Raw genomic sequence first — 23,404 nt, 5'->3', positions numbered from 1 at the left:
CAAGCATGTTTTTTTTTTTTTCAAATTTAAGGAGTAAAAAGTACAGATGTTTATGTACAAATGTGGCGAATTAAAGTAAAAACTACTCCAGTAAACTCAAATAAAGTACAGATACCTGAGCCCTAAGCGCAGTAACAAAGTATTTGGACTTCATTGCTTCCCACATCTGGTCAGCAGGTACAAGCCAAGACCTGTGGAGCCTCTTCCTCCTCCTCCTCCTCCTCCTCCTCCTCCTCCAATTAGCGTCCATTAAGCCCTCGTCTTTGTAAACGTGCACATGTTCATCCTTTATTCATGCCCCCCCCACCCCCCCCCCCGCCCACCCACTCATGCAGAATTCACGAGCCCTTCATGCTATTTGCTGAGCGAATGAATATTGGATAAAAAGTGAAAAGCCCTGAGTTATTGATGAGCCCGAAACGTCTCGGAACTCCGAGGAGGCTCCTGGAGCGTCAGAACTTCCCTGCAAGTTGTTGCCTGCAGTTGCTTACGCATGTGTTTGTGTGTGTTTGTTCCCCTCCCCCGCAGCCCAGCCATGGAGAAGATGAAGAGGATCAAGAAGCGCCTGTCGCTGACTCTCCGCTCCAGCCAGACCATCGACGAGTCGCTGTCCGAGCTGGCCGAGCAGATGACCATCGAGGACGGTGGCACCAAGGACAACGGTGATGACCCGGAAAATTGCACACGTGCACGTCCAGGCAGAACCTAAATCGCGAGTTTTAATTGCGCGACGCGAATGTGTCGAACTCCCAATAGTCAACATCCTCTCTCTGCTGCAATAGTTGGACGATGTTGCTGTGTTTACTATTTGATTGTTATCATTATTAATATTGACATTTTTATTTTATTTTGATAGAGGAAATATCAACATGTGTATCTCACTATCTTATTTCTAATTCCATGATCCACTGCAGCCGCTGTAGATATTCCAAATTTAAAAACAGATCTTTTTTTTTCGGCTTATAATTTACTTTCATAGTTTTAGGAATTTTAATATTCCAGTGCAGTAGTTAATGGTTGTGGCAAACACATTTCTGAAAATCACCACAGACTTTTGACTTTTCCAGTTTCTCAGATTTTAGGTTTCATCAAAGTTCTGGTCAATCTTATATTTTCACGGCATCGTTGTCATCACAGACAAAATATCGTGGCGTGGCCTCGCGATGGCGAACCCTGTTTTTTTTTCTTTTCTCAGTCGGAAACGTCATCGCTTGCCTCGTCAGTCAGACCAAGGCTGTTAAAATAAGTGGTAAAATCAGAGTGCAACCAGCGGGAGGAAATTCCACTGGTGTGATTTTTCTAATATCTTCCTGTGCATGGGCGTCAGTTGGCATTGAAAATGAAACCAAAACACACACACACACACACACACACACACACACATACAGCACACACACGCACATAGAGACGCTGTCAATGTCTCAGGGGTGTTTGAATTATGAAACACCGGCGTTGTGATGAATAGAGGATACAGAGTGTGTCCGTAACAGCGGTACATGGGCCTTTCTGCCAGGTTATGTAACAGAAGAGAAAGCAAGACACACACACACACACACACACACATACACACACACACATCCAACAAGTGAGAAGTTGGTCCATCAAGCATCCTCGCACTTTAAACCCCCCCCCCCCCCGGCACATCTTTGTTGTGTAACATTTTGCCGGTGTGATTCCCTCTGAGCTGCCGGCGTGATCGGCACTGGGAAGTGATTGACAGCCGACAGAATGCAGGGAGACGAGTCGTCGTCCTTCAGTCATCCTCCAGTCACATCTAGTGAGAGCTGACGCTGAGCGCGCCGACGGGAGGGCCGCCTGGCCTTGAGTAACGGCAGCGCTAGAATTAAGGGGTTGTCAAAGGTCGGACTCTGCCGCGCGCTGATCATGCATGGCCAGTTCAAAAGTTTGCAGATGATGAGCCGGATGAGGTAGCTGACACACAGAGACAGAGAGACAGGCCTGCGGTCTGTGCTAATGAGGAAGAACTTTGTTTTGTTTTTTTGCACGTTTTTTGCTGATCTTCCATACGTACATTATGGTTGCATGCGTTTCTTGCTGAGCAAGATCAAGAACTGTCATACTTATTCAGAACTTGCCGCCAACTCATTAAGTGACACAATCGCCTCGTGTTCGTTGATTCCACCACCTTTTTTTTTTTCTTTCTCTCTTTCTTTTGTGTTCGGGGGCAAAGTTAAAATGCAAAATTGTCATCAAATTTGCACTCTCTTTTTTCCTATTGATTGACACCTGTTGTGTCCATTTTGCAAACGTTAGCTTATTCGCTGCTGTATATTTCTGTCTTATAAAACATCACCCCCACAGCGAATAACTAAATTGATTTGACCATTGAGAAATGATACAGACTTCCTGCCATGTTAGCACTTGCTAGCATCAGCCTCAAAACCCGCATTGACCAAAACGGCTTTAGAACTCATACACTTCTCCCAATAGGAGAGCTGTTTATCAGAAAAGTGATAAAAAAAAGTAACGTAAAGCATTTTTATTGCCTGGTGCAGAATGTATTCAACTGAAAATGTACACTTCAGAATAACATCACAAAGGAACCGAGTCCTTTGTCACTCAGTTCATATTGCACTATTGACGCCAGGGTCACTGGTTGATCACGTAGCTTCGGAGCATATTTGATGTCTCGCTATATTAGCGTGTCCATATTTATCCAAAATTTAGGCCGATGTTTGGTATTTTTGGACACTGAGGTCCGTGACTTCAAATCAAATCCGTTGGAATTAAACAAAAGTCGACCACACACAGCTCGTCTCAGAGGAAGAGCAAAAAAATCACTTTTGTGTGTCGTCTCTCTTGTTATGTATTTATTTGTCTTTGTTTGTTTTTTTTCTCTATGTGCCTTTCAGAGCCTTTCATGAGGAACGGCCGCCCGCCCACCTCCCACAGCATGCACTCCTTCCTGCACCAGTACACCGGCTCCTTCAAGAAGCCCCCGCTCCGTCGGCCGCACAGCGTCATCGGCGGCACCCTGGGCTCCTTCATGGCGATGCCGCGCAACGGCAGCCGACTGGGTGAGAGGCGCTCTCGCAGATCCAGCAAAGTCCGGCAAGTCCGCGCGTGGAAAGGACGCGAGCGGCGGTGGCAGAGCAGATGGCATCTAGGAACAAACAGGAAGCGCGTCACAGCCCTGATATTTCCGTCCTTCCTGCCGTAAAGCCCCCTCGGCGAGGGGGCCTCTTTCTCGCGCGGTGGACAGCTGGAGGTGGTGGGCCACCAGCCGACTCATCGCGCTCACGTTCTCGGGACGAGATGCCCCGATCCCGAGGCCGAGGCCGCGGAGGGGGGGGAGCCGTCGCTGGGATGAGTCAGCACATCCGAGTGGTTGCGTTTGCTCCGGGGGGGCTGGAAGGAACGGATGGAGATGATGATGGCGATGAGATGATTCACACACACACACACACACACACACACACACACACACACACACACACACACACACACACACACAGAGGAACACGGATTTGCTGGAGCTCATCGGGAGCTTCCGGGGTTCTTTCTTTCTTTATGTTGGGTGGAGGAAGGCAGGAGGTGTCTGCTGGAGGGATGGGCACAGGATCACATGGGGGTTGTGGTCTTGTGACTGTTGTTTCAAACCAGTGGTTCTCAACTGGTGGAGTCTCAGGTCCTTTTTTTTCCTTATGATGAAGTCACGACGCAAGTTTGTTCCACTTCCACAAATTTATTCCTACAAAATTGAAAAATAGGTCGAACAATACAGAATGGCTTCATCATAATCACCATAGGAATGAATTGAAGTGTGTTCTCCTGCAAAATAAAATCCCCAACGTTTCCTCAGTAACATTCTTTATAAAGGGAAACTGCCCATGAAGCCTTGATCCCATCAAAGGCACAGCTCCGTCGTGACCCACCAGTTGAGAAACGCTGGTTTAGATGATGGGGACATTATGGGATGTAAAGATGTCACAGGGCCATAGGGGAAATAAACTATCGGCCGCACGGGCTGTTTTTGCCAACAAACCTTTGCCACTGGAAGTTCTCGCATGCGAAAATCGTCGACGCCATCACATGGATATTATGCAAGGCATGTGCCAGAGCTCCTGGATCACATTATTACCCAGGTTGCGCCGCCTGCAGCCGCGTCAGGCCGCTTGCAATATCTTTAAAAAAAAAAAAAACTAGATTTTGAGACTAGTCAGCATTTTTTCTCTAAGGCCTTGTAGCAAAAATGCAACTCCCTCTGAGCTCAAGGATTTCAAGACCTTCTGCCAGCTTTTTTTCTTTTTTTTTTTACATTTTAGAGATAGGTGATGCACTCAAGGACTTAATGAGAGCCGCTCTGGACCCTGGCCTAGATAGAGGATCTAAAAACAGGACGGTTAAGTAGGACGTTGGTGTAGCGCACATTGCTGCGACGCTTCTTGTTCTGTTTAGCGGCGCTGCCAAAGACAGCAGCGCAGATGGTAAAAAAAAAAAAAAGAAGAAGAAGAAAAAGTAGCAGGAGAGAGGAAGCGCGGTTTTCACGTACAACCCGGGAATGCGAGAGGCTTGCGAGTAGAGAAATGTGGGCCAGGTGGGAACATCTGAGGGCTTTTTGAAAATTAAAAATGAAACGCGCTCTTAATAGTGCAAGGCAGCACGAGAAGCTCGGGGCGGGGGGGTGGGGGTTGGGGGGGAGAGAAGAGAAACGTGCAGTGAGAAACAAACAAATGGGGGAATTGAAACAAGCGCTTCGGATATTACGAAGCCAAGAAGAAGAGAGAAATCGAAAGAGGAAGAGTAACTTCATGAGGGTTTGAAGTTAATGGGGTCACTGGAGAGCACCCGGCAGAGAATGACTACACAAATGAGAGTTCGGTTGAAGCCTCCAGTCACAACTGAAGCTTTGCTGCACGTTCCACATGTCTGGGAGTGGGATCGAAACAAGGGGGATTTCAGAGGGCGGAGCAAACTCCTGGTCACCCCTTGTGACATCACAACAGGTGGAATTCCGGAACTGTGTAAACTCAAACTTTTTTTTTATAAATCACAGCAGCTTCACACTGTTCCAGCCCGATTTGCGTTACGGTGGTGCAGGACGGCGCTCGTTTCTTAAAGTCGAGGCTCCCAGTTCACATGCCCAACCTGCGCACTGACATTCAGAGGAACAATCAGGATTTTATTTTTCTCCTGCAGTTTTTCCGCTGTCTCCTTTCGAGTGTGACTGCAGGCTGCGCGTTTGGAGGCGCCGACGCACTGATGAGAGAGAACTGTTCAACCGTGTCATTAGCTCCTTTTTGTGTGTGTGTGTGTGTGTGTGTGTGTGTGTGTGTGTGTGTGTGTGTGTGTGTGTGTGTGTGTGTGTGTGTGTGTGTGTGTGTGTGTGTGTGTGTGTGTGTGTGTGTGTGCGTGCACGCAGCAGGGGGTTGCATGTGGTTTATATGGCGGTTGTGTTTCCTCCTGCTGTGCCCTGATAGCAACGCTAGCTTTACGGCCCAAGGGGGGAAGTGGTGCGGGTCTGAACTTTGACCTCGGGATGGGGGTGGGGGGGGGGGGTTGGTTGGGGAGGAACGGGTGACAGGGTGGGAGCTGTAGTTGTGATGTAACAGAATTCTACTGCAACAGAGCTCTTAGTGTGGAAAGGCAATTATGTCATTCTCTAATTACCAGCACTTCCAATTAGACACATCAGCTGTGAGTCTTTGAGAAGGAAACTGGCTGCTGGTGTCACTGGCGGCTCTTCAGAATGGTTTCACTTTGAGAGATAATTTTATCAAATGTCCAATATTATGCAACTTTTGTTTTAACAGTGGGGGTTTTTCAGCTACAATATTCATTGCTAGTCCGTAGGTAGTTTTTTTTTTCCTGAAAGTTTCCTCCGTACAAAGTGTGGGACATGAATCCTTTGTGATGTCACAAAGGGCTCCCAGGATAGTGAACCTTCAACCTTCTGCTTAGACCGACTCGCACGTGCCTCATTGTCATCCCCTTCCCAACATGCAGCATCAGCTTTAGCAGGTTGCTAAACAAGAGTTTTTAAGAGAAGGCTGCCAACAGAGGGCTAATTATGCTGTTTTCTGGATACCTACAGTGCTCTCTGTTTACAAAGAGGAAGATCACTTTAGCAAGTTTTGGAAAGGCAGAACCCTTTGCGTGAAGACGTGCAAACTTTACTCTGGCTTTCTAAAATTGCTGCCGCCTTCATGTAACAAAAAGTTGCGTATTTTTAAAAAACTTAGTTATTTAAAAGTTGACGCTAGATGTCTTCATCGAGTTTTCACTTGTACAGAACTGCTATGCGGTCTTTAAATCGTGACTATAATTCTTTTCAGTCATTGTTCCTTAATACATTCTCTTGCCTTTTCCCCAGACATCGTGCACGAGAACCTGAAGATGGGCTCCGACGGCGAGAGCGACCAGGCGTCGGGGACGTCTTCGGACGAGGTGCAGTCTCCGACCGGCGTGTGCCTGCGGAACCGTGTCCACCGACGGATCTCCATGGAGGTGAGACACGGCAAAGGCGTCTCGCACTCCCTGGCATCACACAGCTCTCTGTTTAACTATGTCGGGGCCAGTGTTGGCGAGTTATCTATTACTAAGTAATCCACTACCGTAATTAAACTACTTTTATGAAACTGGTAATTATATCGTAATTACTTTGTCGAGTAACGATTCCATTACTTTTCTGGAATATTTTGCAAGCTAAAAATGTGTTATTATCCACGGATTGATCATGCAGTCGTGCATGCAGCATCGTTGATATGCGACGACGCACCAAAACAAAGCATGGTGGTGGCAAAAGAAAAAACTGTGATTGCATTTGTAGCTAAAAATACAAACATTACTTTGAGTTCATCTCGTCTAAATGAAAGAACATTGTGGTTTGTTCTCCAACTGCTACTTTATATTTTTTTAACTAAAGTAATTAGTCATTTCGCCCTGAGACAGCTGGGAGAGGCTCCAGCAGACCCCCGTGACCCTGAATAGGAATAAGCGGGTATAGAAGATGAATGAATGAATGAATGTAATTAGTCATAAGTAACTTATTACTTATGAAACAAAGTAGTTAAAGACGTAATGAGATTACTTTTTAAGGAGTAATCATTATTCATTAGTTGGATTACTTTTATGGAGTGATCCCAACCACACTGATCGGGGCCGCTTTGCAAGTCTCTCTTTTTCTCCTAAAAAGATTGACATCGTCGAGCCCCGCCCATAATAATCACACTGCCATTGACACCAAACGTTAAATTAGGCTGGCAGTAAAAGCGTGGTGGGATTTCCGTCAGCAGAGGCTTCGGGCTCTCGCAGATGGAAACTGCTCTCCGAAAAATGCACCGTGGCCTCCTGGTTACACGCTGGTCCTCGCAGGAGCTGCAGCAGAATGTCAACTGACTTGCTCGACCTGCAAAAGTTCTCAGTGTTGTTTCCAGCTACTGTACGTTTGTGCCGTGTGTGTGTGTGTGTGTGTGTGTGTGTGTGTGTGTGTGTGTGTGTGAAGTTGTTCCCCACGGGACATTATGTAAGCAGGGAAAAAAGGATGACAAACTGCCTTCCTGCGAATGAAAGTGTTGCTTTGTCGTGGGTTTTCGCAATATCACACCAGGCGTTTGGAATAATTCTTCTCTTTATGGATTCAAAAGCCTTGCGGGCCAGTTTGTCGCTCAGCAGGAAACCGGGCCCATCCTCAGCCCGGTGGCCTCACGCCCCCTGCTGGCGGGGGGCCGTGCGTGACAAAGTGCACCGCCGCGACATCACCATCTTCTCAATGTCTCTCCGACGTTCACGTACACACAAAAGGTGACCCACTTTTTCCCGGCGCAGAGCCTTCAGCCTTATGTGTGGGTTCTCCGAGAGCTGAAGGATGCTGCCGCTTGTCGCTAATTGGGTGCAAGGACGTGCACGCACACACACACACACACACACACACACACACACACACACACACACACACACACACACACACACACACAGGAGCACTCTCCATGACTCGCTTGTCGAGCACTTTTCTCAGTTCTCCTCTTCTCAATTCCCCGGAGGCGTTCATAAAGATACACTATATGACTGAACAGGTGAAGGGCACGGTCTGAACTCGCTTCTCTCACTCTTATTACCAGCTCCTCCGCCTTCAGCTTCCAGTGACGGGGCCGCTGTGGATTTTTAGATTCGGAAATGAATCTTGTGATCCATTTAAGTCGCAGCCGTCGGGTTGTTTCATTTAGCCGTCACTGAGTACAGTGTTAAGGGATTGCAATATCGTAAATAACAAAGATACACAATAGGACAGACATTCTGATGCCTCAGTATCTACTGTGTGTTTTCATTAAGCGTCTGTTTACATCATCGAGAAGTCATGTTAGCATCAAGTTCACGCACTTGACTGCGTCGCTGGTGGCCAAGAGGACATTGAACTTTAGAACAATGAAAACAAAGCAACTAGATTCAGGGAGTTTTTAATTTGCAGGGGAAAAAAACACAAGCAACATCAACTGGTAAGACGAGTCACACACCAACATCATGTGACACTCTGATGAAGGTGGAAGAATACGCAGAAACATATTTCTGAGATAAAAGAACCCATGATAAGGAAAGAAAAACACAATTGTAATACAGATTTTGTGAAATTGCACATCCACTGTTTATCACAAACTCTTTGTCAGAGCCGGTCAACACGTTTTCTTGAAAGATGAACCAGTTGTGATTTAACATAAACACCAGAAACCAGAAATGCAATGTTGTCACTTAGTTGAAAGGTTCCACATTGCACCGACTCTGCATTTTTTTGAGCTGCCCCCACGTGATTTATGATCACACTTCAAACAACAACAAAAACTCTCAAGATCTTCAGAAAGCAGCTTATTCAGCCCTCTGCTCACAGCTATACCTTTAAAGAAACCTCTTACTTTGGGCATCCTGCTGAATCAGAGTTCAGAAACTGGGTGTCCAAACCATACAGCCACGTAGTCCATCATTCAGTTCCGATACAAGCTCATCCACACAGTGCCATTTCACAACTGAGGGCACTTTACACGTAGAGTGGGTCTAGACGGCGCTCTCACAGCCTCTTGTCTTCACCAGGGTTGAGCAGAGAGGTGGCGGCAGAAGGAAAAACACTGCCTATGGACTCGTGTCATTGTGAAAAAACCAAACATCGTGAAGTGATTTTCGCAGAATACAGCGGCCTTTAAAAACACCTTTTGAAATGTTTGCTAAATGTCAGATTAATTGCAAAGGGGATCCAGAAATAGACAAAATGTTCTCAGAAATCAGACGCTTGTGAGCTTTGAGGCGCCGGGTTACGTAAGACTCGCATCGTTTATACACGGCGAAAAGGGAAAATCACAACAACGATCGCACTTCTCAAGATCGCAGCTGCCGCGCCGGGACGCTCGGGTAGGAAGCGAGCGGGTCAGACCTGAAGGCGTGCGGGCGCCTCCGCTCCTGGCTGCCTTGTCTACAGTATCTGTGGCTGGACGCAGTCATTGAGGTCTTTATTTGGACTGGGACGCAGTGCGAATCACAATGAGAGAGACATTAGAAATTTGTCTGTTTTTGCTCATTTTGTGTTTTTTTTTTACACACAGTAACAAGAGTTTTTATGCTAGACTTGAGAAAAGCAGCCCCACCTAATGAAATAGCATATAGATGCAGAGGAAAGCCTATATTTAGCCCTCTGTTCACAGCCTCCTTTGAATATCCACACTTCTCTGAGCCGCCTGGTTAATGGGATTGCATTGCTTTGTGTGACCATCCAGGTGGGACAACAAGTCAGCCACGGGGCAGAGACAGGTGTTGGCGCCCTCTGTGACATCACAACGGGTCGCACTCCAGAACTGATTGTTTTGGCAGATGCTCTTTGAAAGAACAGAAGGAATAAAAAGAACTAAAAGACGGGATTTTTCCTTTTTTGTTTTTCCGGCTTGAGGCGTGTTATTGTTTGGAAACGAGCGAAGTGAGTTGTGCCTAACGGGAGTGTTTTGGACTGAACCGCAGTTTTTTAACCCTCCATTAGACGGTGAAGGAGCTCTCCTTGCCTCGGGAGACGGAGGAGACCAGAGTTATTTTTGAGACGAGTAGGCGGACTCGGTCGTCGACGCTGTCTCGTGCTGCTGCTGCTGCTGCTGCTGCTGCTGCTGCTGCTGCTGCCCCCCACACGGTGCAGAAAGGCAGCAGGGCTGCTGCAGTAACGCTCGACTTGCACGGCTGCAGGAAGCGGCAATGGATTTATTGAGAAGCACTGCTCAAGGCTAAGAATGCACACATGTAAGAAGTTGGGCAGGTGTTGATAATTGGCCATCAAGAAGCAACTGGGGAAAGATTTTTTTGCCCTTTTTGTCATTGGCATCAGGACACTTTTTTTTTTCGCATGCTGTACCTTTTCCTGTTCCTTTTATTTAACATACATCTTCTGAAATGATTAAAAGCTGCTCGCCGGGATGCTGCTGCAGCATAAAGGTCCTTACACACCGGGAGCGAATTTGCGAGGCGAATAATTCGCTTCTTTAAAAAAAAAAGAAGAAGAAAAAAAAAATGGCAGCAAATTTCCACGGAGCAGAAAAGCGGTTGTTACTTTTTCGCTCTTGTATTGAATTCTACAGAGGCGAAAAGGCGAACAGCTAGACCTCTAACCAATCAAAATGATGCTGGCGTGTCGATGACATCACATCAAAACTTTGGTAAACTTTGTAAAAGCCGTGGTGTAGAATGTGGTGGTCCGTTTTTCGCACATAAAACGAAAGGGTCATTGCAGAATTGGATGACATTTTGGCTTCAAAATTCTTGAAAAATAAACCTTCACTTTTCTGATTTTCTGCTACATATTTATCAATAATAGATAATAAACTATCAAAGGCTTGATTAGCTCAGCTTACAGACCAATGGTGCAATTTTTTATTGTTTTTACTTTGCTGTTACTCAACTGTCATATTCTGATCATATGCATAACAGGGTTGCATGAGGTACAATGAGGCATTCAAGCAAGGCTAACTATGTTATAAAATATGAAAAATAGAAGAGAGGACATACCTTTGCTCTACCCATTCTTTTGGAAAACTGTTTGATGACGTTAAGTCCAGCGTATCATGTGATTCACTGCTTTCTTCTTCTACTACGCTAAAAAGGTTATGGTAACAGGGTTGCGTGCATGTTGTGGGACACACTCTCCATGAATAATAAGTGTTATTTGAAATATTATGTTTATTAAGACAAATGTCCCCACAGTTACAGGAGACAGCAATGAAACAAATAATACCAAAAAAATTAAATTTAAATTTAATTTTTACTGTTTTATTTGAGATTCAATTTGGTCAGAGGGGTGAGACAAGAGGAAAAATAGCATTTTAGGGGGTAAAAGAGAAGATTTAAATGGTGCAGAGAGTGAATTAAAAAGAAATCAGGAAATTAACTATATATGCAAATTATTTACATATTTGTGTAAGTGTTTCTAAATAAGTGTTTTTATTGCACCTGTAGTGAAAATGTTGACGTTTTGAAGTGATCGGATCATAAATGGATTTGTCATTTCAATCTTCCTCTCCCGTGTGTGTGTGTGTGTGTGTGTGTGTGTGTGTGTGTGTGTGTGTGTGTGTGTGTGTGTGTGTGTGTGTGTGTGTGTGTGTGTGTGTGTGTGTGTGTGTGTGTGTGTGTGTATTCCAGGACCTGAACAAGCGCTTGTCTCTGCCTGCTGACATCCGGATCCCGGACGGCTACCTGGAGAAGCTGCAGCTCAGCAGCCCACCCTTTGACCAGCCGCTCAGCCGACGCTCCCGCAGGGCATCGCTGGTCAGTGCAGCATCGGCCGTCCAGCACCTGGCTGTCAGCTGAGCCACGCTCACCGCGGCAACCGCCACTCCCCACCATTAGGCACCTTAAGCCCGTCCAATTAGGTCACGCAACTCATCCTGAGCGAGCGTTCCCCCTTGTCAATACAACCCGTCAACAATCGGGAAGTCAGTGCCGCATCAGCAGAGCTTCTGATTTGATCAAAAATGTTGTTTTTTTTCTTGGCCTTTCGTGGCTTTTCCGCTGTGATGTCGTTCGTCTCAGGATATTAATAGCAGCGACGGTGAAAATTAAAAATAGGAAACAAGCATTTGATCTAAAATTGGGATTGTCAGAATGCAACACAGGCAGCACAGCAGTTTAATTTTCTGGATGCTGTCAGACAATAATCAAACCTGTGACTCTCACCTTTTTTTGTCCTTCATTTTACTATTATTTATACCTCAAATTCTTCAGTTGAATTATTCTCTTGCTCCGCACTATTTTATGAACTGATTTGCTGATGGAAAATAAAGCCTTCTATGTATCTATCTATCTATCTATCTATCTATCTATCTATCTATCTATCTATCTATCTATCCATCTGTCCATCTATCCATCTATCCATCTGTCTATCTATCCATCTATCTTGTGTTTCATTTGTCCTGACTCCGACCTCTGTCGTTCCCCCAGTCGGAGATCGGTTTCGGGAAGCTGGAGACGTACATCAAGCTGGACAAACTGGGAGAGGTGAGACAGTCGCCGGCGAAGGCAGCGCGTCGCCTGGTCAGTGCGCTCAGATCGTAACCCGCGTCTCGTGTCGCACGCAGGGGACCTACGCCACGGTGTTCAAGGGGCGCAGCAAGCTGACGGACAACCTGGTGGCGCTGAAGGAGATCCGTTTGGAGCACGAGGAGGGAGCGCCGTGCACGGCCATCCGGGAAGGTAGTCACCCTCCCGTTTTGTTTTTTTTTTTTTAAATGAATTTTTGCAGGAGTGTAATGCGCAGGTTTTTGGAGATCAGTTGCAAAAGAACTGTATGACCGTTTTAAAAAAACAAACATGAATGATCCTTTTTTCTGATCTGCACGTTTCTCGCTACTTTTGTCTCTGCAGTATCGTTATTAAAGGACCTCAAGCACGCCAACATCGTGACTCTGCACGACATCGTCCACACTGAGAAGAGCCTCACGCTCGTCTTCGAGTACCTGGTTAGACTCTCGCACTCGCTCTCGACACACGGACGGGCCCCGCGGTGTGATAGGCTCAAAATTTCCTTTTGTTTGGCCGCGAGTAAAAACACTGGGCTAAAAAAATTCAAAACAGCGCAGAAAAGCCCACCGCATCCATTTCCAAACAGGATCAGGGATTTAAAACTTTGGACAACAGTTAACGTGCAGCAACACTAAACAGGAAGAGGCTGTGGTAATGGAGATTGAAGGCTGACAGAAGCTATGCCAGAAGTCTGAGGAAACAGGCCTCTTCACCAATTAGCCGACTAGCGAACTGGTTTTTCTCAGAAAGAGAACAGGAATGTTTTTAGACCATCTCTGGCGTTAGACTGAGAGATGGTCTTCAGGTGCAGTTTTAGCCACTACAGTCTAACAGTCTCATATCATCCTGTAGGACAAAGACCTCAAACAGTATATGGACGACTGTGGGAACATCATGAGCATGCACAATGTGAAGGTGAGGAGAGCCAATCATTGTGAGGTGTTTCCAGAAACTTGCCTGTTGCTTTTGTGTGCATTTCAGAGTTGTAATCCGAAATGACCTTTGGAACCAAAACCTCACGTGTCTCTTTCTTCCCACCCCGTCTAAGCCTCTGTGGTTGGTTTGTTAACCTGACAAAAGGTAAAGATTATTCACACTTAAACTCTTCATCTCGTGCATATCGTTCCAGATTTTCCTCTTCCAGATATTACGGGGCCTGTCATATTGTCACAAGAGGAAAGTTCTCCACAGGGACCTGAAACCCCAGAACCTCCTCATCAACGAGCGAGGAGAACTCAAACTGGCTGATTTCGGTGAGAGGAGCTGGGATGGAGTTTTTAGTGCAGGGTAGAATTAAGGATAAGGAGCGCTTTCTTCTGTGGATGTGGGGAGAGAAAAAAAAAAAACAATAAAAAAAGCGGTGCTGTTTATGCAGATGTAATGCCCTCTCTCCTTTGTAAACAGTCCTCATGTCTGTTTATGTCTGCTGTGGGTGGGCAGGTCTTGCAAGGGCCAAGTCTGTCCCGACCAAAACCTACTCCAATGAGGTGGTCACTCTCTGGTACCGGCCTCCCGATGTCCTGCTGGGATCCTCGGAGTACTCCACACAGATCGATATGTGGTACGAGCCTCTGCAAAATTCCACATCCTTTATCTTAATGTTTGTGTAATACTTCTGCCCTCATTGCATGTAGCTGTTCTCTTTTACCCCATTCACTGTATATTAGTGATTTAATCAATGGGTCTAACAATGACCGCATCACTGATGTTGCTTTTCTGCAATAAGCTTGTACAAAATACAAAATAAAAAAATACATACAAATAAAAATTTGTGCTAGATAACAGATAGCAGATAGTTAGATAGCAGAGCGCAGTCAGGGGGGCATTTCAATTGGTAGATGGTTTGATAGACAGGTAGTTTGTTTTGTGCTTTAGTTGATAGATTGGTAGATTGATGCATAAGTCGGTGGGTGGTCACATTATTGGGTGGTTTTAATGCATTGCTACTCGGTTTCTAGGTAATTTGGACAGCAGATGGATGGCTATTAGGGGTGTGAATCTTTCACTCACAAAACGATCCGATTCAAATCTCGATTCACAAGCTACGATCCGATTCAGGGACGATTCAATACAAATGGACAATTTAACCCCAAGTGCTTATTTTTACTTTACCGATCTTTACCGATCCAGGGCTCCATCAACCGATGCACTCGGATCTATTCAAATCGATTCAAATCGGTTTATCTTTACACCACTAATGGCTATGTATTTAAAATTAGGTAGGTAGTTTGTCAGTAGTTTGGTAGGATAGATGGATAGGTAAGTGGTCTGTACTTTAATGATCGGTAGGGAAGTAAATGCATGAAAAGGTGCTTAGATGGAAAGATAGGTAGGTGGGTCGGAGATGGAAAGACAGTAAAGTAGGCAGATAGGTTAAAAAAAAAAATCCAGTTAGCATGAGTGTATTTTTAAGCGTGTTTTGACACACTGAACAACAAGTCCATGCTTATAAATATATGACAAGAGCTGCTGGTGCTGATGCGTGTCCTCAGGGGCGTTGGCTGTATATTCTACGAGATGGCTGCAGGTCGGCCGCTGTTCCCCGGCTCCACCGTGGAGGACGAGCTCCACCTCATCTTCAGGTTACTGGGTGAGCGGCCGCCGGCCACATCCTGGAGGAGGGTGAGGATGAGGAAAGGGGTTGACGTCTGATTGGCACGGCGTTGTTCGTTTCTCCAGGCACGCCCACCGAGGAGAACTGGCCGGGAATCTCGTCCGTGGAGGAGTTCAAGTCCTACAACTTCCCCAAGTACAAACCGCAGCCGCTGATCAACCACGCTCCCAGGTACCGCAGATACCTGCTGATTGCCTGTGAAGACGATCTCGTATGATTTTTGTTTTTGTTTTTTTATTTATTTATATCATTCCTTTTGGGTTTGTGTGGCCCATGGGTGTTTTTGTCACTCACATGAGTGTCACAGGCAGGAAATCCTGTTTTTCGCAGACAGCCATGCACTTCCTTCCTCTCACGAGCCTATGGCCTCCCACCAGCCCACAAGCCGTACACTTAACCTTGTTTTTGTCGCTTCCAGGCTGGACAGCGAAGGCATCGAGTTGCTGCTTTCATTCCTCAAAGTGAGTTTTGCCACACACACCCCCACCTCACTTTTATCATGTTGCACTTTTTTCCACAGGTAGCCTTGATATTATCATTATTTATATGCCAAGCTATTTAAATCACATAAAGCTCAACCTGAACGAGTCAAAGCTCAATATGCATATTATTAGCATATTAACGCATATTAATGCGTTTAGTCAATCGATGGATCATCAATAGATTCAGTATATACAATATTATTCTTATTACTCAAAACCATTTATACATCAAAGCCAACAAGATTATTTTGGAATAACATTCCTTCAGTACCTGTTGTAGCCAGCAGGAGGTGGAGTAAGCTCAATCAGTTTCCCCAAACAATAGGCTGCTGGATCTTATCTGTCTCTGACTGAACACTGAGTGTGCCGTTGCTACATGCCAAAATCACACAGTGATTGACGCTTCCTGTTGCTCCCCCACCGCAGTACGAATCCAAGAAGAGGATTTCGGCCGAGGAGGCCATGAAACATTCCTACTTCAGGCAGCTTGGCATGAGAGTTCGCACCCTGGCCGAGAGTGAGCGCACACTCTATGCAAATCATCAGCTTTTTTTTTCTCGTGGTTTGCTGTAGACTGAAGCTCTTCTTTGTGGTTGTAGGCATTTCCATATTCACGTTAAAAGAAGTGCAGCTCCAGAGAGACCCGGGTTACAGGAACTCTTCGTACCCAGAGTCAGGTGAGTGGCTGGGCGTGATGTCTGGAGCAGCTCTCCCTTATCAGGTCCCACGCAGTGCAGTTGTCAGCTCTTCAGTATGAAATGTTATTCATAGTGAAGTAAGTTTGAAAAATGTAGCTCTCTCACATTGTGGTCACTCGGGAGACCACAAGGGGCTCATTTCAAGTTCAACTTTGCACCGACTTTCTGAAAATTAGAGCAAGCAAAAGAAGTAAAGGATGGAGTTTTTTTAATTCTAATGTAAACTACAGTGCAAAGACACATATTGCCAAAAACACTTCAATTTGCATAGTATGAGACCTTTGCATAACGTGGCATACATCTCCCATAATGCAATTGCTACATATAAACAGTGCCTCTCTTTTGCAGATTTTGTGTCTGCTGTGTAATTAGATTAGTTATTTTTCTTAGAGGGTGAGGCCTTATGGGTAATGTATTTTAAAAGTCTTCCATTTGCTTTGCAGGAAACGGCAAAATCAACAGGCGACAAAGCATGCTCTTCTGAGCATGATGGGGCCAGGATGATTGACAAGCCCTTGGTCGCCTCCCGACCAATCGTTAGCATGAGCCCACCTCCCCATCGGAGCGACCCTCCCCTTTGCTCTCCCACCCTTTCCTTTGCACACACACACACACACACACACACACAAGCTCACACTCCTTGGAGCGAGTGACTCTGGGCTTGATTCTATTTGGAGACTGTTTATTTATTGGGGGTGGGGCCGAGGTGGGGTTGAATTTTTTTGCTGCTAAACTACTACTGTCTGTATTTAACACACTGTGTGCGCGTGTCTGCGTGTGTGTCTGCGTGTGTACGTGAGTGTGTGGACATGATGTGAACTCAAGACGCCATGCACAGTTGAGCAGTCAGCGAGGTTTTCTGTTGTTTTTTCTTATTATTATTCTTGTTTTTTTTGTTTTTTCTTCCTGCTACGGTTCTACCGGCTTTGTCCACGTTCAACAGTTGACTTTCGTGATCCAAGTTGTTCTCGTTGTTGTGCTTGGACACCCGATGCTCACTTCATTTTCTTTTCTTTTTTTTTAATATAAATATGTATATTGTTATATAGATATAAATACATATATAAATATATATATTTGAAATGTATGTTTTACTTTTTCTTTGAGCTTCCGTGACAGAACTCCACAACATTTGCAGGTTTAGAGAGACGAGGGAAGGCTTCTATGGAGTCCTCGCTGTTGTCACGCTGAAATAGCTCGGCTTATGGCGGCCCCTGCTGGCCTTTGCAGGGCTTGACTCCACACGCCGCTTTGAATACTGGACTTTTCCTTTATTGTTATGGGTCCAATCAAACTGGGCAGCGGACAACACCTACCACTGGATGTCTTGGTCATCCTGGTTTGGAAAATGGAACCAAAATGAAGGTGGAAGCGCATTGAGCAGAAAGTCACATGACATTCCATCGTGAGCCAGCGAGCCTTTTCCAGACACTCCTCACCGAACTGCCAGGACGATAGTGCTTTAAAAAAAATGCAAGCTACTCTCTCTTTCTCTTGCTCTGTGTGCATTGGGCGATCTCTCCGCAGTAACTCCTTGTTTTTTTTAAAACTTGCACTTCAATGTCTTTTTCTTCAACTTATTTTTTTTAATTTTTTTTCTCAACCTGGGACGTGCGCCAGAACATGGCCCTGACTTTACCCAACAGTATTAAGATGTGTTCACTCTCTCTCTCTCACTCTCTCTCTCTCTCTCTCTCTCTCTCTCTCTCTCTCTCTCTATGTCTGTGACCCTTGACCTCTCCTCGTGAAAACAACAGTCGTGGCATGTTTTTATTTTTGTGTGTGTCACAGCCGTCGGGACTCTTGCGAAGTGAAATGTTTCTATCTGTACAGCGTCGGACCGCGTGCTCTCTCAGCGTTTGTACACGGGAGTTTTCAAATTGGAATTTAATTGCCCGCTTGAAATGCTCGCTGTTTGTGTTGTTCACATTGATGCGAAAAGGTGAAGCCATTCAAGAAATCTTTCCTTTTACTGTATGTTTGCTGAAGCAGTGACCCCCCGCCCCCAATGAGTCCTACTGATCCCTCCACTGACTTTTCTTTCCACCTCTGACTGGACTTAGGTTAACGTTTGGATGGACAGGTGGGAGTCAGGCGGCAGTTTTTTTAAGAAAAAAAAGAAAGATTGCCGCCACCCCTGTGTGTGTGTACAGTATTGAAGCTGGCACCAGAAGTATGTTAGTTCATCTCGGCACAAATAACAGAGCTAGAGCTAGTCATTGTGAAACAGTCGTCAAAGAAAGACGGTGCTTCATGTCGTTTCTACTGTTTCTTATTCTTGTAGTGTTTTCTTGGTATATAGTTATTTTTTTAAATGTCAAACTTTCCATCAGAAGGTGGAAACTGTAACCTAGTTTCAACATCGGAGGTAAACAAAACAAAAAAAACAATCATGTTTTAGACGGACAGACCCCCACAAATGCCATTTTGCTAAAATAAATAAATAATTCAAAATAAAATAAATCCAGCAGTCAACTCAGAAAAGGCAGAGAACACTTTGCAACCTCTTAGTAGCAAAAATGTACCAGCGCAGAAGCTTTTAGCTACATTTCTGGTTACCAGTGTTTGTACACCAGAGGGGGAATTAATTGCATGAGAAGGTTTAAAGGGTACAGAGCACAACAATGCACGAAAGGATGTGTGCACCACGAGGGTCCTGATTTTAACATAATGATCAAATACCAAAAATTTGATCTTTTGTAGTTCTTGGTCAACTCTTGAATGACTAAGTATAATGAGGAAATAATTGTGAACCTTGACGCCATTTCTTAGATACGTTTTTCCCCAACAGTGTGTTACAAAATTTCTAAGCAGATTGTTTGTAGTTTTCTCTTTAAATTGTGTAGCAAGTTGTTTTTACAGGAGGAAAATTCATTATATTAATGGTGGAAAGTCCTGTATTACTGACCCACTGGCAGAGTTCTATACCCATGGTAGCTTTAAAATGAGGAGACCCCTTCTTTTACCCTCATTGTGTTCCATTACATCTGTGTCCGTGTTTGGATGCATCTCTGATACATTGGCACGTTTAAAAAAAGAGAGAAAAGTTTTTACTAAATAATTTTATGCAAATTTTTAACATTGGAACATTGTTTAGCTGTTCTGTCAGTGGTAATTATAGCATTTTTAAAGTAAGCTTACCAAAACAGCAGATACATGCAGGAAAGGAGATTTCTGTAATGGCGAGATGTTTATCATTTTAAACTTGTAAAAAAAAATTCAACCTTTTTTTTTTTCAAACATGAATGATCTGAAGTCATGTGAACATGTCAGAATGTGTGTGTGTGTGTGTGTCCGTGTGCTTGTATGTGTGCGTGTGCCTGATGCATGGAAGGCCTTCTGTGTTGTGAATTCAACCTCTGAAACACTGAGCTGCCGGTCTACAGTTGGTGTGTGAATCTTTTTACTGGAACTATTTATTTCTCATAACCATTGAAAGTAAATTTAATCTGTTTCATACACTACTTGTCTTTCTTCCGATCGTGTGTGCGCGCGTGAGTGTGTAGGTGTGAACAAACCGACAAAGCAAACACTCTTGACTTGAAAAAAGTAACTAATTTTATTTCCCTCATAACAAAAACAAGATACAAACAAACCACTGAGAATGTTTTTTTTTTGTTGTTTTTTTTAAAAATCTCTCTAGAAAAATAATTGGAGGTCATTTTTACAAAACAAGTGTGCAATATTGACCTGGAATGTCTTTATCATCCACTTAAAACACTACATACATTTACAATTCTCTATAACGTTGAAGGCACGGCTGGCGCAAGGCATAAGGAGCGGAGCGTTTCAAAAAGACATTTAAAAAAAATTCACAGCATCAAATCCAAGCAATAAAGGAGAAAATGAAGGCAAAGCATGCTAGCTAGCAGGTGCCCTGCTAGGCGTCAGGGAAGGATTTACCTCTCGTGGTCACACCTGCCAAACATTTTCCAAATCTCCAGAGTGAAACTGGTCGGGTGTATAAATTAGCCAGCCAATTCACTCAAGGCTCATCCAGTTAGAGGACCTTTTCCTCTTAGAATGCTAAAAAAAAAAAAATGTCTAAAATGCAGTAACAAGTTATTAGCCGTAGCAGGCTATCGTCAAACTGCTGTCACTTCATACTGACGAACCAATAAATTAATGGAACATAATGTCGTTCCCCAGAGGGGATAAAAAGAGGAGTAATATTTGTTTAACAGCAATATAGCCGGCAAGCTAGTAAATAAACAATTAGCTTTATGAAAGTTCTCAAATAAGCATGTTGTCTGTTCAAACTTTAGGTCAGCTGAAGTTTCAAACTTTGGATTTTTGAAGCAATATATTGATATTATGTTCTGGGCGCCTAATTGGTTGTTAAGTTTATGTTTGACTATAACAGAAGTTGGTAGCGAAGGGCTTTTCCACAGGTGTGTCTGTTTGTCAAAGAACAAGCCCTTACCAATCCCTGCCTAATTTCAAGGATACAGACTTGAGGGTTCCTGGTTTTGTACTCCTCTCAATAGGTGGATTCGATTCTGTTCAAATTAAAATGGAGCTAAAATTGGGAACAGTATTCAAATATTTGCTACCACTCTGCATCACAGGTGTTGAAACCAAATGGAAGGATATTTGAAAAGTTTTAAACGAGATGAGAGGATCCTGTAAAACATTTAAGAGCTTCTCACATCTTGAAATGTTGAAAATTTAATGCTGAGTGTTAAAAGAGTACTTTAGGTTGCGCTGGGAAATGAAAAATAAAAAACAAAAACAGAAGAAATAGTCCTCATTGAGAGTAACAGTTCCTTTTTCTCCTGAAAATAAACAGGAAAGATGTGTGACTGACTGGCCTCCTGGTGAATCCAGGCTTTTTCCTGCATCAACAGTCCAGCTGGTCCGGCCCGGCCACTTACTCTGTGCTGATCAGAACCAACCCTTGGAGCTCTAAATGCTATCAGGACTTGTGGCCGCTGGAGGAATGCAGCGGAGACCGACCGTCCACGCTGGGTAGAGGTACAGGGATTGGCCCGTTCAGCAGGGTGGGGAACTGAGGGGACACAAAGAATCAGAAGTGTCAAATTGCAGCCAGTATTTCATATTTGCCGGCACTCTTTTTCTAGCCGTCAGTGAACTTTCCACAAATTAGAAGAAGTCCATCCTTTGCTTTCGTCACCCATCTCAAAATGTGTGCCAAAGGAAACTCAATCAGAATTCTTCCCCTTGTGATGTCACAGAGGGCATGACCCCTTCCCCCAGGTGAGTAACAACACCTCTGTCTTTGTTGTGCCCTCTGAAAACTACCTCGTTTCTGTCCTCTTGCTAAAGTGAAAGCTCCCACAAAGCATCAAACAGGAAGCTAAAAGGCAACATTTTTTAATAGGAGGCCAAAAGAGGCCTAAATGTGCTGCTTCTATACAGTATATACTGTATATGGTGGGTGTTTTTGCTCGCTTGTGAAGGTAATTTGTCTGGAGCGTGGCACTTCAAAACAGCACGGTGTGTATCTCTTTGTTTAAAGTGCTAATTTAGATAGTGTACTAGGGCAACAGGAAGTCCCCCCCCCCCGCCTTCCTCCTGTCCCGGACGTGACCGGAAACATCTGCAGCTTATTTTGAAACCCTGGCACTCTCCGTGAATCCCATGTACATACTTTTCGTGTGTGTGGGGGACTAAGGGAGGCTGTGGGGTGACGATGTGGGGGAAGGAGTGAGGCCATTAACTGCGAATTAAGCTTTTCAAAAAGGACAGAACGGAGACGCACGCAAAAAGCTGGAGTGTACCAGGAATGGCACAATTTGACCTGCACTGCGGTTTGTCTTAGTTTTCTGCTGTTGTTTTTGTTTGTGGGTTTTTCCTCCCATGGCAAATTTTTTCGTGTGAACGTACTGAGACTTTTTTTTTAATAATTATTTCATGTTGTAGCCAAGCACAAATCGAGACCAAGACATTATCAAGATGAGAGAGTATCGAATTTGAGACCAAGACTGTATATATCAAAGAAAAATCACAACAAAACAGAACAAATGCATTTTTTCATGTTCAAGTTTGCTTCTACATAAAGGAAACAGCAACATTTCTTTTTAGCAAGGTATATCTTAATACATTTTCTTTAACATTTTGCTACTTTGTCAGCTATTTTGAACCATTAAAAAAAAAAAAAAAACTTTGCTTCATAAAATTAAAAATTAAAAGAACTAGGAATTATTCAACTGAAAATGATAACATGCCAAGTATTAACAAGATGCGTAGGAACCTTTAATGTCTGAGCTAAACGCTAAAAATACACTCATCTCACTCATGGTGGTTGTGAAAAGCCTCAAAGATCTGCATGGCTGTATAGACGAGGTGGCAAAACAAAAGCTTTCTTTTATTTTATTATTTGTCATTGCAGTGCTGGCTGAGTTTCGACAGGTCTTGATCAAAAATCCCGAGTTCGCCGAGTCCGAGACCGAGACAAGACAGAGTGAAAATGGTCCAAGACCCTTATAAAGTGGTATCGAGACCGGTCTTAAGACCAAGACCAATCTTGTGTACTACAACAATATTATTATTATTTGTCTCAATGGGATGCGTCTCTTTGCGTGCAGACGCCGGAGGGACGAGAGGCCGAACAGTTTTCTAGGTCAGCGTCGACACTACCTGAAAAAGCGGTGCATGACTCTGCAGCTGGGCGGGGCTGAGGGGTCCCACGGGGCTGAGGCCGGGCCAGAAGTGGATATTGGAGAGCAGGGGACTGGGAGCGAGCAGCAGACCAGACGGAGTCTGCATTAACCAAACCAAAAGTTTCAAAAAAAAAGGAGAGAGAGAGAGAGAAAGAAAGAGAGAGAGAAAAAGTCAGAGAATAAATACACAGTTTGGAAACACAGTTTGCTCTGGCAGCGGCCCTGCGGTGAGGTCGTCGTAACACCCGGCCCTCCACCAGAAGCCGAGCCTGCCCTCTAGTGAACCCGCCTTCACCAGACAGACCCTGCAGACCGACTCCAGGTCAGGAAGCGTCGCTCATGCAGAATTCATGGCATCTATTTTCTTCTGTCTCGTCTCAGATGTTGCCCTTTGAGTAGTCTGAGGAAGCACGCGAGCATAGAGAAAAGGAAGACACTGGTTACCCAAATATTTAGCTGTTTTTAAGTTGAGTTCTGAGGAAAACGAGT

General features: G+C 44.5%; 2 protein-coding genes across 3 annotated transcripts in view; one reads left to right on the top strand and one right to left on the bottom strand.

Moving 5' to 3' along the window:
• The window catches only part of cdk17 (cyclin dependent kinase 17), a 34,877-nt gene extending 16,478 nt beyond the window's left edge, over positions 1-18,399 (top strand). Inside the window, exons 2-17 of the mRNA XM_076051813.1 lie at positions 529-662; positions 2,874-3,038; positions 6,335-6,468; positions 11,620-11,745; positions 12,418-12,474; positions 12,555-12,669; positions 12,841-12,935; positions 13,351-13,413; positions 13,628-13,751; positions 13,939-14,059; positions 14,991-15,088; positions 15,178-15,283; positions 15,531-15,573; positions 16,021-16,111; positions 16,194-16,271; positions 16,736-18,399. Coding sequence (XP_075907928.1) covers positions 536-662; positions 2,874-3,038; positions 6,335-6,468; positions 11,620-11,745; positions 12,418-12,474; positions 12,555-12,669; positions 12,841-12,935; positions 13,351-13,413; positions 13,628-13,751; positions 13,939-14,059; positions 14,991-15,088; positions 15,178-15,283; positions 15,531-15,573; positions 16,021-16,111; positions 16,194-16,271; positions 16,736-16,776 — 1,584 coding nt within the window. The 5' untranslated portion in view covers positions 529-535 and the 3' untranslated portion in view covers positions 16,777-18,399. The remainder of the gene's footprint in view (positions 1-528; positions 663-2,873; positions 3,039-6,334; positions 6,469-11,619; positions 11,746-12,417; positions 12,475-12,554; positions 12,670-12,840; positions 12,936-13,350; positions 13,414-13,627; positions 13,752-13,938; positions 14,060-14,990; positions 15,089-15,177; positions 15,284-15,530; positions 15,574-16,020; positions 16,112-16,193; positions 16,272-16,735) is intronic.
• A 1,428-nt stretch (positions 18,400-19,827) lies between these two features.
• elk3 (ETS transcription factor ELK3) overlaps positions 19,828-23,404 on the bottom strand; it is a 10,703-nt gene continuing 7,126 nt past the window's right edge. The window contains exons 4-6 of one of the 2 annotated variants that reach the window (XM_076051815.1): positions 22,893-23,015; positions 21,167-21,300; positions 19,828-21,067 (exon numbers count right to left, since the gene is read on the bottom strand). In XM_076051815.1, coding sequence (XP_075907930.1) covers positions 21,208-21,300; positions 22,893-23,015 — 216 coding nt within the window. In that variant the 3' untranslated portion in view covers positions 19,828-21,067; positions 21,167-21,207. Of the gene's footprint in view, positions 21,301-22,892; positions 23,016-23,404 lie in introns of both variants that reach the window. The other variant, XM_076051814.1, reaches the window with a different exon arrangement.

Source organism: Nelusetta ayraudi, unplaced genomic scaffold, assembly GCF_046127955.1.
Source record: "Nelusetta ayraudi isolate G7.1 ecotype Tasmania unplaced genomic scaffold, CSIRO-AGI_Nayr_v1 ptg000135l, whole genome shotgun sequence".
Lineage (NCBI taxonomy): Eukaryota > Metazoa > Chordata > Actinopteri > Tetraodontiformes > Monacanthidae > Nelusetta > Nelusetta ayraudi.
Note: the sequence above shows the minus strand (reverse complement) of the source record. Positions and strands in the feature narration are given on the sequence as shown.